A 16013-nucleotide genomic window follows, 5' to 3' on the forward strand; every position below is an offset into this window, starting at 1 on the left:
AATAGGAGCGGAGGGGCGTAGATGAGCGGGATATAAACATCCCGCCCACCTTTTTCCTTCCGCATATCCTACGGGAGCCGCGGTGACGCCGATAGGAAATTTTCCTCGCTCTTGCGTCTTCACACACAGCGATGTGTGCTGCCGCAGGAACGATTAACAACATCGGACCGTCGCGTCAGCGTAATTATGGATTACGCCGACGCTACAACGATGATACGATTACGATGCTTTATGCGCTCGTTAATCGTATCATCTAGGCTTCACACACTACGATGTCTTAAAATCTGAATAGTTATGTCTGTTTAAAAAATGAAAGGGAAACTAATGTAACTTGTCGCACATACGATGGGGGCGTGTCACATCGCATACGATATTGTATGCAGAATTGTATGGTGTAAAGCGGGCTTAAGCCGTGGAGGCCTGGAGTTATCCGCTCAATAGAAGTTTTCTCCTATACCTAGGACCACCCCCAGCTGCACCACCACCGCAACCGGCTCCACCATCTCCTGGTGCACCATCTGCTGCGTCTACCCCACCTCCGCCTGCTGCACCATCTCCTGCTGGGCCACCCTCTCCTTCTCCAAACCCATCACCTGCTGCAACCCCATCACTTCATTCAACCCCATCACCACCTTATACCCTGTCTCCTCATCATTCACTGTCTCCCGGTGCCTTTTCCCCCGCATCAGTTGGTGAGTTTGGTGCAGGCTACCCTTCCTGTAATTTATGCACATAACATGGTGTCCCTACAAGTTGGAAAGGATACATGGATGTTAAAATGATGGTGGGCTGTCGTGTACTAATAATTGATTTGTGTTCCCTAGCCACAGGATCTGGTTGGGCCATCAGCGCCTCGGAGGATGAAGGTGATGAACCCCAAAACCGTAAGTGGTCAACAAAAAACATATACCTGTCAGTTCGATGTTTGAACAAGCCTGGTTAACTTTTACCATTCCCTCCACAGAAATCCCCACACTACTACTACTACTGATCGAGTCAAACAGGCAGATGCTGGCATCACATCGGTTCCCACACACAAACACACACCAGCCAATCAGACCCCACTCACCCCCTCCCCACGAAAACGGGAGGACATCAAGACTGTAGAGTGGCAACAAGGTTTTTTTTTTTTTTTCAATGATCTTGACTGTCCAGGGGATATATAATGTAATGTAATGTATAATATATATCTGTTTTGGTTTCTGTGTGTGCATATACATATTCATATAAATATGTATGTGTACATGAATGAATGTTTACATAAGAGTACACGGATGTATATGCATGTCGGTGTATATATATTTATGGAGATGAACACGCATGTGTATACATATTTACAAACTGCTTAGTAGTGAAACAATGACAAAAAAAGCAGTGGTAAAGTAAAACAAAAATTTTATTGCACGTATCAATACAGAAAATAAAAAGTAGGGTATCAGTAGGCAACTATAACATATACTTCGCAAACTATAATATCTGCTGCTGCCAAGTAACAGTACCTGGACCATTAAAATATTCACAGTACTTTTCACGGCAGGTCTTCGCATCATGCATGTTTCTGCCGTGTGCAAATGTTTGCAGGTCTGCAATAGCAGCAGTGTCTTGACGCCATTCACCGGGCTCCACTGCCCCATTGTCTGTATTCACAGAGTCCCCAAAGCCTGGTGGACTGTACGCAACAGTATCGCGCTGGCGTAGAAAGTTGTGCAACACGCAACACGCCAGCACAACAGAGTCTATTGACTCTAGCTTCAAGTTAATAGACGTGTGGAACACTCTAAAGCGATTTGCCATAATACCTAAGGCATTTTCTACAACACGTCGCGCCCTTGATAAACGATAATTATAAATATGTCTTTCATTCGTAAGAGTTTTCTGGGGGAATGGTTTGATTAGATTTGGAAGAAGCGGGAAGGCTTCATCGCCGATAAAAACAAAATTAAGGTTGCCAGTAGTCTGAGAGTTTGGAGGCAAGTTCAGGTCACCGTTCAGCAATCGCTCTCCAAAACGTGTGTGCTCCAAAACACCACCATCGGAAACCCTCCCGTTCATGCCAACATCAACATTTATGAATTCGTAGTTGGCGTTAACAAGGGCCATCAGGATGATGCTGAAATATCCTTTATAGTTATAGAAATAGGATCCGGAGTTGTGGGGTTGGGTGATGCGCACATGTTTCCCGTCCAATGCCCCACCGCAGTTCGGGAACTGCCAAGTTTGTTCAAAATCAGAAGCAATTTTTTTCCATTCATCCTGTGTTTTTGGAAACCGCACGTAGGAACGTAGACTTTCAACAATCGCTCTGCATGTCTCTGGAATTAGACCGCTCAGAAGGGATTTTGATACTGCTGCTGAAAAATGCAGGTCCTGCAGTGAGCGGCCAGTGGCTAGGAATCTCAGCGTGACTGCCAATCTTTCGTCTACAGGGACAGCAGCACGCATCAGTGTATCTTTCCGCTGAATGAGTGGCGTAACCATTTCCAGCAACATTTTGAAGGACTCCTCTGTCATCCGCAGATAGTTTCGGAAATCTTGAGGATCCTTGCCATGAAGCTGTCGCAGAAGTTGGATGTGGGATATTTCGGACCTCTTCAGCAACCACTCTCTGGTCCACATGCGACGTTTTAGTTTGGAACGCCTCTCAAGCATCCTTGCATTATCTCGTCGCCGTGATTCTTCCATCAGCAATGCAGCAACAACAGCACGCTCTGCATCGGTCATGATGTGCAAACTGCAAAAATACAATGTAAAGATGAGAGAAGTTGCAACAAAATCATTACACATGTACATGTTAAATGTCAATGACAACTGTATTCCATGTTGAGATCAGATACTGCACGGACCTCCAGTATAGGTGTTTGCACAGAAGGCAAGCCCTCCATTTGGTAGCCAGTGTAGAAGCATGACAACAATACACAATAGGAGTTATGGATTGCACATGTCCTAAAATAAAATGGAAACTCTATAAAAATGAGAATGTGATTGCTACAAAAATCAGAATGTGATCGCTACAAAAATCTGAATGTGATCGCTAAAAAAATGATGCTTACCGTAATATATATTGACTGTATAGTATTGCAAACCAGCACGCTCAAATGCTAGGCAGAAAATGGCCGCCCATGCTAAAATGTCTGCCCACGCTAAAGGGAATGTACAGTAGGCCTCCATTTCCTTTTCATAGTACCAAAAAAAACAAGTCAAACCGCACTAGTGTTTGTAGGACGTGGCAGAAAATGGCCGCCCATACTAAAATGGCCGCCCATGCGAAATGTACAGTAAATTAAGCATAATCGCAGAGTTAATTAAGTAGTTTGAAGTAGTAACAACGGAATCGCTACAGAGACCTCAAATGATTTGGCAGCATGATCGCAGATTCCTGCAAAGTAGTAACAACGGAATCGCTACAGAGACCTCAAATGATTTGGCAGCCTGATCGCAGATTCCTACAAAGTAGTAACAACGGAATCGCTACAGAGACCTAAAATGATTTGGCAGCCTGATCGCAGATTCCTATAAAGTAGTAACAACGGAATCGCTACAGAGACCTCAAATGATTTGGCAGCCTGATCGCAGATTCCTATAAAGTAGTAACAACGGAATCGCTACAGAGACCTAAAATGATTTGGCAGCCTGATCGCAGATTCCTATAAAGTAGCAACAACGGAATCGCTACAGAGACCTCAAATGTGAAAGGGGGAAAAAAAGGAATCGCTAAAAAAATTCATACATATTTGAGACCCAGTAACTTACCTTGTAGATGGAGCTGAGTATTGTAGAGAAGCTGTATTGATAGATAAACCAGTGTGGAGTCACCGCACGTCCCCAAAGACCAGCGAGGTTGTTCTACAGAACAGAAATAAGTTGCCTTCTATTCACTCAAAGCCACCAATCAGAAACACTACAGCGACCACCAATCAGAGGTAAGGGGGCGGGAAAGGGAACGCTATAGCACGCCTACAGGCTGGGTTCGAAGTTGCTAGTGATGTCGTTGTAAAGGTTTCAAACACACGGATGCATGCTGCACAGCGGGAAAAAAAGGACCTAGGAATGGTCCTGAACGATTTGTAGCGATCAGCAACTTCACAGCAGGGGCCAGGTCGCTGATGTGATTCACACACTGCAACATTGCAAACAACATCGCTATTGCATCACAAAACCGGTGACGTTACAGCGATGTCGTTTGAGATGTTGCAGTGTGTAAACCCAGCTTTAAGCTGGTGTCACACATAACGACGACGACAACGACGTCGCTGCAACGTCACCATATTCTGTGACGTTGCAGCGACCTCAACAGCGACGTCGCTGTGTGTGACACATAACAACGATCAGACCCCTGCTGCGAAATCGCTGCTCGCTCCTGAATGTTCCTGGTCATTTTTTGATCGCTGTTATCCCGCTGCGCATGCTGATAAGCGCTGCATTCTTGTATTTGACACCACAGCAGCGACCATCGCTACGACGCTGAAAACAGTGACGTAGGGCTGAAGGCAGGATAAGGGCGTGTTTTTGCGCTCTATTTTGCAACGCCCCTACGTCTCCGATTGGTGGTTACAACAGCGTTCCGATTGGGTACTTTGCCGAAGGCGTCACTGTGATTTCATTCTTTAAGTTCTATTTTTTGTTCTACGAGCTACATTCTCTGTTTGGCGTCGCTAGTGTGTCGTGTTTTCTGGATCTTTCATCAGACCTCTTATCAGACCTTGTATTTGAAAAGGTAGGTATGCTTTGAAATTGTTTTATATAGGATAGTACTTGTGTATACGGGAACAGTATTGTACTACTTGAATTCTTGTACTTAGGGAACCAATATTATAATATTTATATTCTTATACACAGGGAGCAGTAGTTATATTCTTGGATATAGTGGGCAATATTATAGTTGTATTCTGGGTCAGTATTATAGTAGTTATATTCTTGGATATAGGGGGCAGTATTATAGTACTTAGATTCTTGTATATAGTGGGCAGTTTTATAGTTGTTATATTGTTGCATATAGGGGGCAGTATTATAGTACTTTTATTCTTGTATATAGGGGGGAGTATTATAGTACTTACATTCTTGTATATAGTGGGCAGTTTTATAGTTGTTATATTGTTGCATATAGGGGGCAGTATTATAGTAGTTATAATTTTGTACATAGGAGCAGTATTATAGTAGTTATATTCTTGTATATAGGGGGCAGTATTATAGTAGTTATATTCTTGTATATAGAGGGCAGTATTATAGTACTTATATTCTTGTATATAGGGGGCAGTATTATAGTAGTTATATTCTTGTATATAGAGGGCAGTATTATAGTACTTATATTCTTGTATATAGGGGGCAGTATTATAGTTGTTATATTAATTTATTTACATAGCTGGAAGTATTATATTTTTTTATATTCCGGTATATAGGAATATACATACATATTGTTGAAAATTCTCTTATTTCGTTTTATTTTTGCAGTTTCACATCATGGATGATATGCAGTGTGCTGTTGTAGTTGCTGCAATGCTGGTGGAGGAAGCTCGGCGACAAGATGAGGCACGGATGCTAGAGAGGCGTTCAAAGCGAAAGCGTCGCATGTGGACCAGAGAGTGGCTGCAGAGGAGGTCCGAATTCTCACACATGCAACTTATCAGAGAGCTGCAGGAGAAGGATCCTCATGATTTCCGCAACTATCTGCGGATGTCAGAGGAATCCTTCAAAATGTTACTGGAAAGAGTTACGCCACTCATTCAACGAAAGGATACAAAGATGCGTGCTGCCGTCCCCCCAGATGAAAGATTGGCAGTCACACTGCGATTCCTGGCCACAGGACGCTCCCTCCAAGACTTGCATTTTTCTGCTGCTGTTTCAAGGTCCCTGCTCAGCGTAATAATTCCTGAGACATGTAATGCAATTGTTCGCAGTCTACGCAGTGATAATCAATTTCCTAAAACAGTGGAGGCATGGAATAAAATTGCCAAGGATTTTGAGCAGCTCTGGCAGTTCCCAAACTGTGGTGGGGCTTTGGATGGAAAACATGTGCGCATCACGCAACCACGGAACAGCGGATCCTATTTTTACAATTACAAGGGCTATTTCAGCCTCATAATGATGGCCCTTGTTAATGCAAACTATGAATTCATAAATGTCGATGTTGGCATGAACGGCAGGGTTTCTGATGGTGGTGTTTTGGAGCACACAGCATTTGGTGAGCATTTGCAGAACGGTGCCCTGCACTTGCCACCCAACTCTGAGACCACAGGAAACCTTAATTTTGTTTTTGTCGGCGATGAAGCCTTCCCACTTCATGCCAATCTTCTAAAACCGTTTCCACAAAACGCTCTTACGCAGGAAAGACGCATTTTCAATTACCGCTTGTCAAGGGCACGTCGGGTAGTAGAAAATGCCTTCGGGATCATGGCCAACCGCTTCCGAGTTTTCCATACTCCGATTAACCTAAAGCTTCAATCAATAGACTCTGTTGTTTTGGCCTGTTGCACGCTGCACAACTTCCTTCGTCGTCAAGATGTAAATGCGTACAGTCCGCCTGGTTTCGTGGACTCTGTGGAACCAACAAATGGGGAAGTGGTTCTTGGTGAGTGGCGTGCTAACGCTCCAACAATCGCAGGCCTTCAACCGGTCATACATGGCAGAAACAAGGATGATGCGAAGGCCTGCCGAGAAAACTACTGCCAATATTTTAACGGTCCTGGTGCTGTAAGTTGGCAGCAACAGATGTTATAGAGGCCTACTGAGCATTTTGCTGTCTATACTGTTTTTTTAATAATATATTTTTGTTGTCCATTTTATTTTAATCTTTCTGAATTTTATAATGTTTGCATTTGTTCAATAAAATGTTATATAAACTATTATGGTTGATGACTTTTATTACATTGACTGCCATTTGGACCAACAACCATTTAGGTCCTCTGTACCGATACCCCATCGAGTATAATTGCATGTCCGCTCTATTCTCCTTCCCATAATAGATTTGTAAATCAAAATGATACCACTAACACTTTATGCCATTGCTATACCCAGCAAAAAGTCATTGGGCCCCGGGACCACCCTCCCTACCCGCGGAGGGGTTAACATCCAGCTGCCACTACCTCTCCCCTGGGTGCCCAACAACAACAGCGGTGGTGTCCCACCTGCCCAGATGTACAAGATTATAACTACTATAATACTGCCCCTATGCACAAGAATATAAATACTTTAATACTGCCCCTATGTACAAGAATATAACTACTATAATACTGCCCCCTATGTACAAGAATATAAATACTTTAATACTGCCCCCTATGTACAAGAATATAACTACTATAATATTGCCCCTATGCACAAGAATATAACTACTATAATATTGCCCCTATGCACAAGAATATAACTACTATAATACTGCCCCATGTACAAGAATATAGCTACTATAATACTGCCCCATGTACAAGAATAGCTACTATAATACTGCCACCATGTACAAGAATATAAATACTTTAATACTGCCCCCTATGTACAAGAATATAAGTACTATAATATTGCCCCTATATACAAGAATATAACTACTATAATATTGCCCCTATGCACAAGAATATAACTACTATAATACTGCCCCCTATGTACAAGAATATAGCTACCATAATACTGCCCCATGTACAAGAATATAGCTACTATAATACTGCCCCATGTACAAGAATATAACTACTATAATATTGCCCCTATGCACAAGAATATAACTACTATAATACTGCCCCTATATACAAGAATATAACTACTATAATACTGCCCCTATGCACAAGAATAGAACTACTATAATACTGCTCCTATGTACAAGAATATAACTACTATAATACTGCCCCTATGTACAAGAATATTCCATAACTTTACATTCCATAATTCCATAACACAAAAATCCAATACACAAACATAAATCAAAGATTTAAATGCTATCTATGCCTTTTGCTATCTGACTCGGTTACAGCCGGGATCGCAGACGGGAACGCTACTATGACTCTGTGCTAGCTTTATTCAGACCGCTAGTTTCACAAACGGGAACGCTACTGTGACGCGGTTCGAGCGCCTCGTTGATAACGAGACCGCTAGCGGGATCGCTATTGCGACGTTGTTCAGAACGTGACGTGATGACGTTGCTCACGTCGCCTTTGAAGTCTGTTGGGCGGCGTACATGTTCTGTTAATGTTCAGAGGCGGGAACATGGCGGCTAGGAGTCGCAGTTCTCCATGGGGGCCTGTGGAGGTCCGTTATTTAGTAAAAATAATGGTCAAAAAAGACTATTTCTGCGAGGCACAGCATGACCATCCCATGCTTCATAAGCAGGCTGTGCTGAGGCTGATTAGTAGAGGCCTGGCCCGTCGATTTGGGGTGGAGCGATCCACAACCCAAATTAGGAAGAAACTGGCAGACCTGCGGTATAAGTCCAGTGAACTCCTCGCCAGCATCCGAGCAGACATCGAGAGGCGTCATGGTGAGTGCGGTTTAGCGGCTTTGGTCCTGTTCGTCTTTGTTTACCCATGAACAACCCATGGCTTTATGGTTCATGGATCATGGATATTTACCTGCTTATATTTAGACAGCAGCGCTGGAGAGAGGTAAATATAGAAAATCTTTTTATTAAAAAGACCCGTGTTTTCTCTGGTATTTGTCACACTGATGTCACACAGATCACATCAGTGTGCGATCCGTGTGACACCTGTGCTGCCAGTGAAAAAAAGGATAGGTGTGCGTGCAGGGCCACGAGGGGTCACACAGTCCGTAACTTACTGTTTGTGTATGAAGGATAGTATATATGTTATATACAGTATTGGGTAAAACCTCCTTCCTTACACAATGTGCCCGGGAGGCAGGTAAGGAGAGCTTCCTCGTTCCTGTGGCGTCACACGCAGCGATGTGTGCTGCCGCAGGAACGAGGAACAACTTCGTTACTGCTGCATTCACGATTTTTGAGAATGGACACCCATGTCGCCGATTAGCGTTTTTGCCCGTTTTTTCAACGATGCAAAATCGCTCATCGGAGTCACACGCAACGGCATCGCTAATGCGGCCGTTTGTGCGTCAAGATTTCCGTGAAGCCATCGACTTATATTTGCGATGTCGTGGTGTGTCAATCCCCCTTTAATGGTGTTGGACGCAGCTTACAGCAAGAAAAAGTGCTGTGAGGTTCCCGCAGAAAACATATGGGAACATTGACTGAAAAATCTGAAAAGTTCTGTCTGGTGGAAAAATGAAAGGTATTGAAAAAAATCAGTAAAACAAAAATAATCGAACACATGGGTGCTGAACGAGTTATCGAGGACCTGTCACCCACTCCCCACGCATGCATAAGTGCAGCAATGAATGCAGCATACATACTTTCATAACATGGACATTAACTGTGATATTCTTCCCCGACACTGGTGACCCAGCGATTACAATTGGAAAAACATGGCACAAAATGCCAATGACCAATCATTAAAATAAAAAAAAATAATCTTAATTTATATAAAATTTACAAAGAATAATAATACAATTGTGTAAAATATGAGGTAGTTTGGCGAGGACCCAAAGGAGGGGATTTATTTCTGAAACATATGCACTACAAATATACACACACATATGGCTTCTAAACTTGCTCACTCAGATATGCAACGAGATAAGAAGGATAGTCAGATGACTGGCCAATGCTCCAAACGCGATTAGAACAAGGTTGTTTGGAAAGCACAGTGTAGTTCAAATGCAATATATTGCAAAGAAAATAATCACATTATACCGAGATATCTAGTGTGCATATCAGAGGGACAAGGTGGCGAAAATGAGCTAATTATCCTTTGTAAAAGGTATGGTATGCAAACTTGATCATAGGTAACTTTCAGATAACTAAAAACTTCAATGCTCCTGGGGTAATGGGATTATTTACTCTTTGCATATATTAGGATTTGATCAACACTGTGCCAGTCTTTACAAAAACCATTTCGCAATAAACCATGCTGTGTAATCGCGTTTGGAGTATTGTCCATTGACCTGATTATCAGTGTTATCTCAGTGCATATCTAAAGAAAATAATTACATTATACCTAGATATCTAGTGTGCATATCAGAGGGTCAAGGTGGCGAAAAAGAGCTAATTATCTAACTTGATCATAGGTAAATTTCAGATACCTCAAAACTTCAATGCTCCTGGGGTATAATGGGTTTATTTTATCTTTGCATTTGAATCTCTGATTATCATTGTTATCTCGGTGCATATCAGAGTGACATTAGAAGCCTTGAGTACAAGCCATATGTTATACTATTTACAGAACAGAATAAAATAGAAGAATTTAAGTGATTGATTTTTGTGCCTTGTTTTTCCAATGAATGCAGCATGTTTGCTGCTTTGAGGCAAGTGGTCCCCATGTGTCTGGTGCCCCTAGAAAAAGGTTTGTCAAACATACGTAAAAAAGCAGGCTATACACGGGCTTTACATGCTACAATATATCTACCGATGTGTCGGCGGGGTCACGTTGTAAGTGATGCACATCCGGCATCGTTAGAGATATTGTAGTCTGTAAAACCTACATGCGATTACGATTAAACGAATAACCGGTCATCGCATACACGTCGTTCAATTACTAAAAATTGAACGTCTGGTTGCTCAATGTTCCCGAGACAGCACACATCGCAGTGTGTGACACCCCGGGAATGATGAACTGCAACTTACCTGCGTCCCGCTTCTTACGTATGGATGGTCGTATAGAAGGGTAAGTACTTGTGACAGGAACAAAGCATAGGTGCGACACGGTCAACAAATTTCAGTTGTCGCACATAAGATGGGGGCGTGTCACATCACATACGATATCGTATGCAGAATTGTATGGTGTAAAGTAGGCGTAAGCCATGGTGGCCTGGAGTTATGCGCTCAATAAAAGATTTCTCCTATACCTAGGACCACCTCCAGCTGCACAGGCAGCTCCACCATCTCCACCCTCTCCGGCTGTGGATCCACAATCTCCGCCAGCTCCAGCATCTCCTGCTGCGGAGCCATCATCCCCGCCGGCTCCAACATCTCCTGCTTCCGATCCACCACCTCCGCCTGCTGGGACACCCTCTCCTTCTCCAACCCCATCACCTGCTGCAACCCCATCACCTGCTGCAACCCCATCTCTTCCTTCAACCCCATCACCACCTTCTACCCAGTCTCCCCATACTTCTTCTAACGATGCCTTCTCCCCCGCATCAGTTGGTGAGTTTTGTGCAGGCTACCCTTCCTGTAATTTATGCACATATCATGGTGTCCCTACAAGTTGTAAAGGATACATGGATGTTTAAATGATGGTGGGCTGTCGTGTACTAATATTTGATTTGTGTTCCCTAGCCACAGGATCTGGTTGGGCCATCAGCGCCTCAGAAGAAGAAGAAGGTGATGAACCCCAGAACCGTAAGTGGTCAACCAAAAACATATACCTGACAGTTCGATGTTGGAACAAGGATGGTTAACTTTTCCCATTCCCTCCACAGAAATCCCCACACTACAGGACGTGTTGGATTCTCAACGCCATTTGTCAGAAGCCGTCCGGCGTCATGGCGAGCTGCTGGAACAGTTTTTGGCAGCCCAACAGCAGGGCCACTGAATGTTTGTGATTTAAATGTTTTTTTTGTTTTGTATGTCACATAAATCTTTCTAGTTTATTTTCGCTGTTGCTTACATTTTTGGACAAAACTTTAAAACAGGGTTTGGGAACCTATTTACTGCCGGGGACCATTTGGAATTTTCTACCAACCAACGGGGGCCACACCAAATTATCAACTTGAACACGACCAGGCTATATTTGTTAAAATAATTAATAAAATCAGCCCCAGAGTGGTGGCTGGAGAGACTGTGATGTTCGGTGAGATTGATCATTTTGATTCTCACCACTACATTTCCATGTATGTCTTGGTCTGGAGAGGCTGGGGGCATACACAACACAGGAGAAGCTAGGGCATATACATCACAGGAAACACTGAGGCATATACATCCCAGGAGAGGCTGCGTCATATACATCCCTTAAGAGTATGGGGCATATACATCACCCTGAGCAGTAGTTGGCAGCACAAAGAGCACTGTGCCGCCCTGGCAAAACCTGGGTGTTACAGAGGTCTGCATACATGTTATTGATGCTGATTTAACCCTCCCTTGGGGAGTTTCCCACACACAAACACACACCAGCCAATCAGACCCCACTCACCCCCTCCCCACGAAAACAGGAGGACATCAAGACTGTAGAGTGGCAACAATTTTTTTTTTTTTTTTTTTTTCAATGATCTTGACTGTCCAGGGGAGGGTGTGTGTGTGTGTGTGATGTTACCTCTGAGACCACCTGGCTAGTCCAGGGCGTCACATAAGCAGCCCCTGTGTGGGGCTGGGGTGAGTGGTACTCACGGCCTCAGGAATGGGCCAGCCTCTTGTGGGACCCGAAGTGGACCAGGAGAGGGGTGCCAGCTGACGGGACCCAGTACGGACCAGTGTGAAAAGAAGACACATACCTCGGGCAGGAAAAGATCACCTGAATTACACACACGGGTGTGGGACCCGTCTTCACAGCAGCGGGCCGTTGGCACCTGTTACCAGCAACTTGGTTAATTACTGGACTGGGGTTAGTTATTGGTTTATACTGTGAGTACTCCTGCACCACCCGGTACAAGGCGAGGACTGTACCCGTCACTCTACAAACTACCTCTCCCAATTGGTCCGTGGGACTATAAATCCCCCTACCCGTGGAGGGTATCCCACCTAGCTGCCCCACACCATCAGTCCCGGGCACGGTCCCCAGAGGCAGTGGCGGTGCCACCACCTTATCAACGCAACCCACGGGTGGCGTGACAGACAATTCCCCCTACCTAATCCCCCTCTTTTTTGGGAGCTTGACATTACAGACCGGGTCACGACACCGGGATACCTGCAGAAGTAACCCCTTGGCCAGGATCTCATTTCCCCCCCAATCCCTGGGCAACACAGCAATAGGTGGCAGCACAAAGAGCTGTAGGTGGCATAACACAAACAGCACTGACAGTGACAGCACTAGAAGGCAGCAGGGAGAGCACTATGTTCCCCACCACAGCTTTAAAACAAAGAACCCACAAAAACATTCTTATTTAAGAAAAATAAAAAAACACCCACACACACACATTATATATGTGCATCTGTAGCGTTGTGCCATGATGGCGACCTTGACCTCCACCCAACCCTTTACCCCGTGAATAATGTTATGCAGAATTCATGAAAGCTGTACAAAAGTTTGAAATCAAAGACATTTTTTATTACAATTCCCTAACATTGCTTAAACAACAACAAAAACAGCATAAATATTATAACAAAAAACAAAAACTATAAATTTTGGTATTGCTTATTCGAGTCATTTAAATGTTGCCTCTGTGGGCTGAAAAATTGGTTCGTTGGGGGGAACATGGGATACTGTGCGGGGGGGTCATGCTGGAGGTGTGGTGGAGGCTCCATCCTCATCCATGGCACTTGATCCCATGAAGACTGTTGTCGATGTTCTACGTCACACACTTTTGAGGAGTCTGTCAGTTTCCCCTCTGCCGCCTTGTTGAGGGCCTCCAGCATGACCCTTTCGACATGAACTCTTTGTTTGTCATCCAGCTTACGGAGTCTTTCATCCGTAAGCTGGGCAAATCCGCAAATGGATGGTCTGCTGTGCTGATCCAGGATTTTCTTCGCCATATCCATAAGGTCTGTTGAAGATGAGTTGTTCGGCTGCCTCTTACGGGTCGAGGAGATCCGCCGCGGTAATGGAGCTTCTGCGGTCTCCTCGGAAGTCCCGGCAATTTCATCATCACCACCTGTCACTATTGGCCCAGCTTCACAACGATCCTGCGGAACAATAAAAATGATGTTAAAATCAGATATCATGAGCAGCAGGCACAGGGATACACATGCACTGGAAACTAATGGGAGGGGCAGACTAGTACTACAAGATATGAAATGTCATTACATGGTATGAAAATAGAGTGTGGAGAAACTAGCAAAGGAGTATACTTATCTGAACTGGAAGGGATACATTTTGAAATCTGCAACAGTAATCATAGAAAACCGTAGTAACTATTTTCAATTAAATAATGCCATGTACATCAAAAGTTTCACAAAGGTACTTACATCTCCAACTGTGGTGTCAGACCGGACCTCAGGCTGTGTTCCCGGACCCAAGGACAGCGATGTTATTGTCCGTGGTACCTCTTGGTCTCTTATGAAGGCCAGCAAATCGTAGTACCAAAGCTTTGGAACGTAAAGTTCCTCCGTTCCGGCACCAGATTTGCTGGCCTTTTCCACCTTATTTAGTTCCTTTTTATAAACGGTGCGAAGACCCTGGATTTTCTTTCGCACAATCTCTGTCGTAATGGTCTCCGTAGGGTTATGCCTCTGGAACAGTTCAATAAGCTGCTCATAGGCCTGCTTTTTCTTGTATCGATTGCTGTAATCGACAGACTTTATCTTCCACAAACAAGGCAGGGATTGATACATCTCAATCACCTCCCTTATGAATTCTTGTTTGTTGGAAGACATCTGAAAAAAAAGGAAATTAATGTATTACTACATTGTTATAAACTAAGCACAAGAATATAGCTGCTATAATACTGCCACCTATGTACAACTACTTTAATACTGCTCCTATGTCCAATAATATAACTACTATAATACGGCCCCCTATGTACAAGAATATAACTACTATCATACTGCCCCCTATATACAAGAATTTAACTACTATAATACTGCCCCTATGTACAAGAATTTAACTACTATAATACTGCCCCTATGTACAAGAATATAACTACTATAATACTGCCCCTATGTACAAGAATATAACTACTATAATACTGCCCCTATGTACAAGAATATAACTACTATAATACTGCTCCTATGTATAAGAATATAACTACTATAATACTGCCCCTATGTACAAGAATATAACTACTATAATACTGCTCCCTATATACAAGAATATAACTACTATATTACTGTCCCTATATACAAGAATATAACTACTATAATACTGCCCCTATATACAAGAATATAACTACTATATTACTGCCCCTATGTACAAGAATATAACTACTATAATACTGCTCCCTATATACAAGAATATAACTACTATATTACTGTCCCTATATACAAGAATATAACTACTATAATACTGCCCCTATATACAAGAATATAACTACTATAATACTGCCCCTATGTACAAGAATATAACTACTATAATACTGCCTCTATATACAAGAATATAACTACTATAATACTGCCCCTATGTACAAGAACATAACTATATGTACAGCGGTATTGAATATATAACGTCAGGAATAGAAAAGCTATAATACTTCCCCCTATGTACATAGATAAATATAACTAAATATAACTATAATACTGCCACAATATACAAGAATACAGTTGCTATATTAATGTCACGATGTACTAGAATATTGGTATAATACTGCCTAAAAAAATTACTTACCTTTAAGTCAGGAGAATATTAAAAATCCAAGACGAAATCAACAAATTGAAAAAATCACTGCAACAAACTGCGTTCTGAAAAAGCTCAGGTAGAGTGAATGGAAGCGCTACTGCGTCGTCTTTTGTTTGATACGGTCACCCAATCAGGCGACGCTGTAGTGATGACCAATCGGAACAGAGGGGCGTGAAGAAAGACAACGCAAAGCGCTGTAGCGATCACCAATAGGAACAGAGGGGCGTGAAAAGAGATAACGCAAACCGTATCTAGGGGTTAAAACCACACCTCTGACTCGTCGTGCAATGACATGTCTGAAACCACACAACGACCGTCGACGTCGCTATGATCTCTGCTTCGTCGCTGCTTTATTTAGCATGTTTGACAGCTTACTAACGATCATCTATGGTCGCTGCAACGTCACAGAATATGGTGACGTTGCAGCGACGTCGTTGTCGTCGTCGTTATGTGTGACACCAGCTTTACTCAGAGTGCGGCAACACATTTGTACATACTAATTAGGGCTCAGTAAGATAGTGACTTGCTTGATTAGCACTATCAGATCAG

The 16013-nt window shown here is 43.2% G+C and overlaps 1 protein-coding gene across 2 annotated transcripts; it reads right to left on the minus strand.

The window, feature by feature from the left end:
* Positions 1-13254: 13254 nt before the first annotated feature.
* LOC142290239 (uncharacterized) lies at positions 13255-14934 on the minus strand. 2 transcript variants are annotated; one of them, XR_012750249.1, is made up of 2 exons: positions 14099-14934; positions 13255-14013 (listed from the first exon to the last, which is right to left on the minus strand). XR_012750249.1 is itself a non-coding variant. In XM_075334189.1 (2 exons), exons 1-2 carry the CDS (start codon positions 14504-14506, stop codon positions 13310-13312), a joined length of 915 nt encoding a protein of 304 aa, XP_075190304.1. In that variant the 5' UTR covers positions 14507-14934; the 3' UTR covers positions 13255-13309. The 2 variants fall into 2 exon arrangements, 1 of the variants encoding a protein (XP_075190304.1); XM_075334189.1 differs by having other exon boundaries at positions 13255-13816.
* Between the last annotated feature and the right edge of the window lie 1079 nt (positions 14935-16013).

This window comes from Anomaloglossus baeobatrachus, chromosome 2, assembly GCF_048569485.1.
Source record: "Anomaloglossus baeobatrachus isolate aAnoBae1 chromosome 2, aAnoBae1.hap1, whole genome shotgun sequence".
NCBI classification, from domain to species: domain Eukaryota; kingdom Metazoa; phylum Chordata; class Amphibia; order Anura; family Aromobatidae; genus Anomaloglossus; species Anomaloglossus baeobatrachus.

Excerpts from the sequence above, each read along its gene's own strand:
- LOC142290239 (XM_075334189.1), bottom strand. The coding sequence starts at position 14,506 with ATGTCTTCCAACAAACAAGAATTCATAAGGGAGGTGATTGAGATGTAT. Across the intron at positions 13,817-14,098 it reads CTGACACCACAGTTGGAGAT|GATCGTTGTGAAGCTGGGCC; the intron begins GTAAGTACCTTT and ends ATTGTTCCGCAG.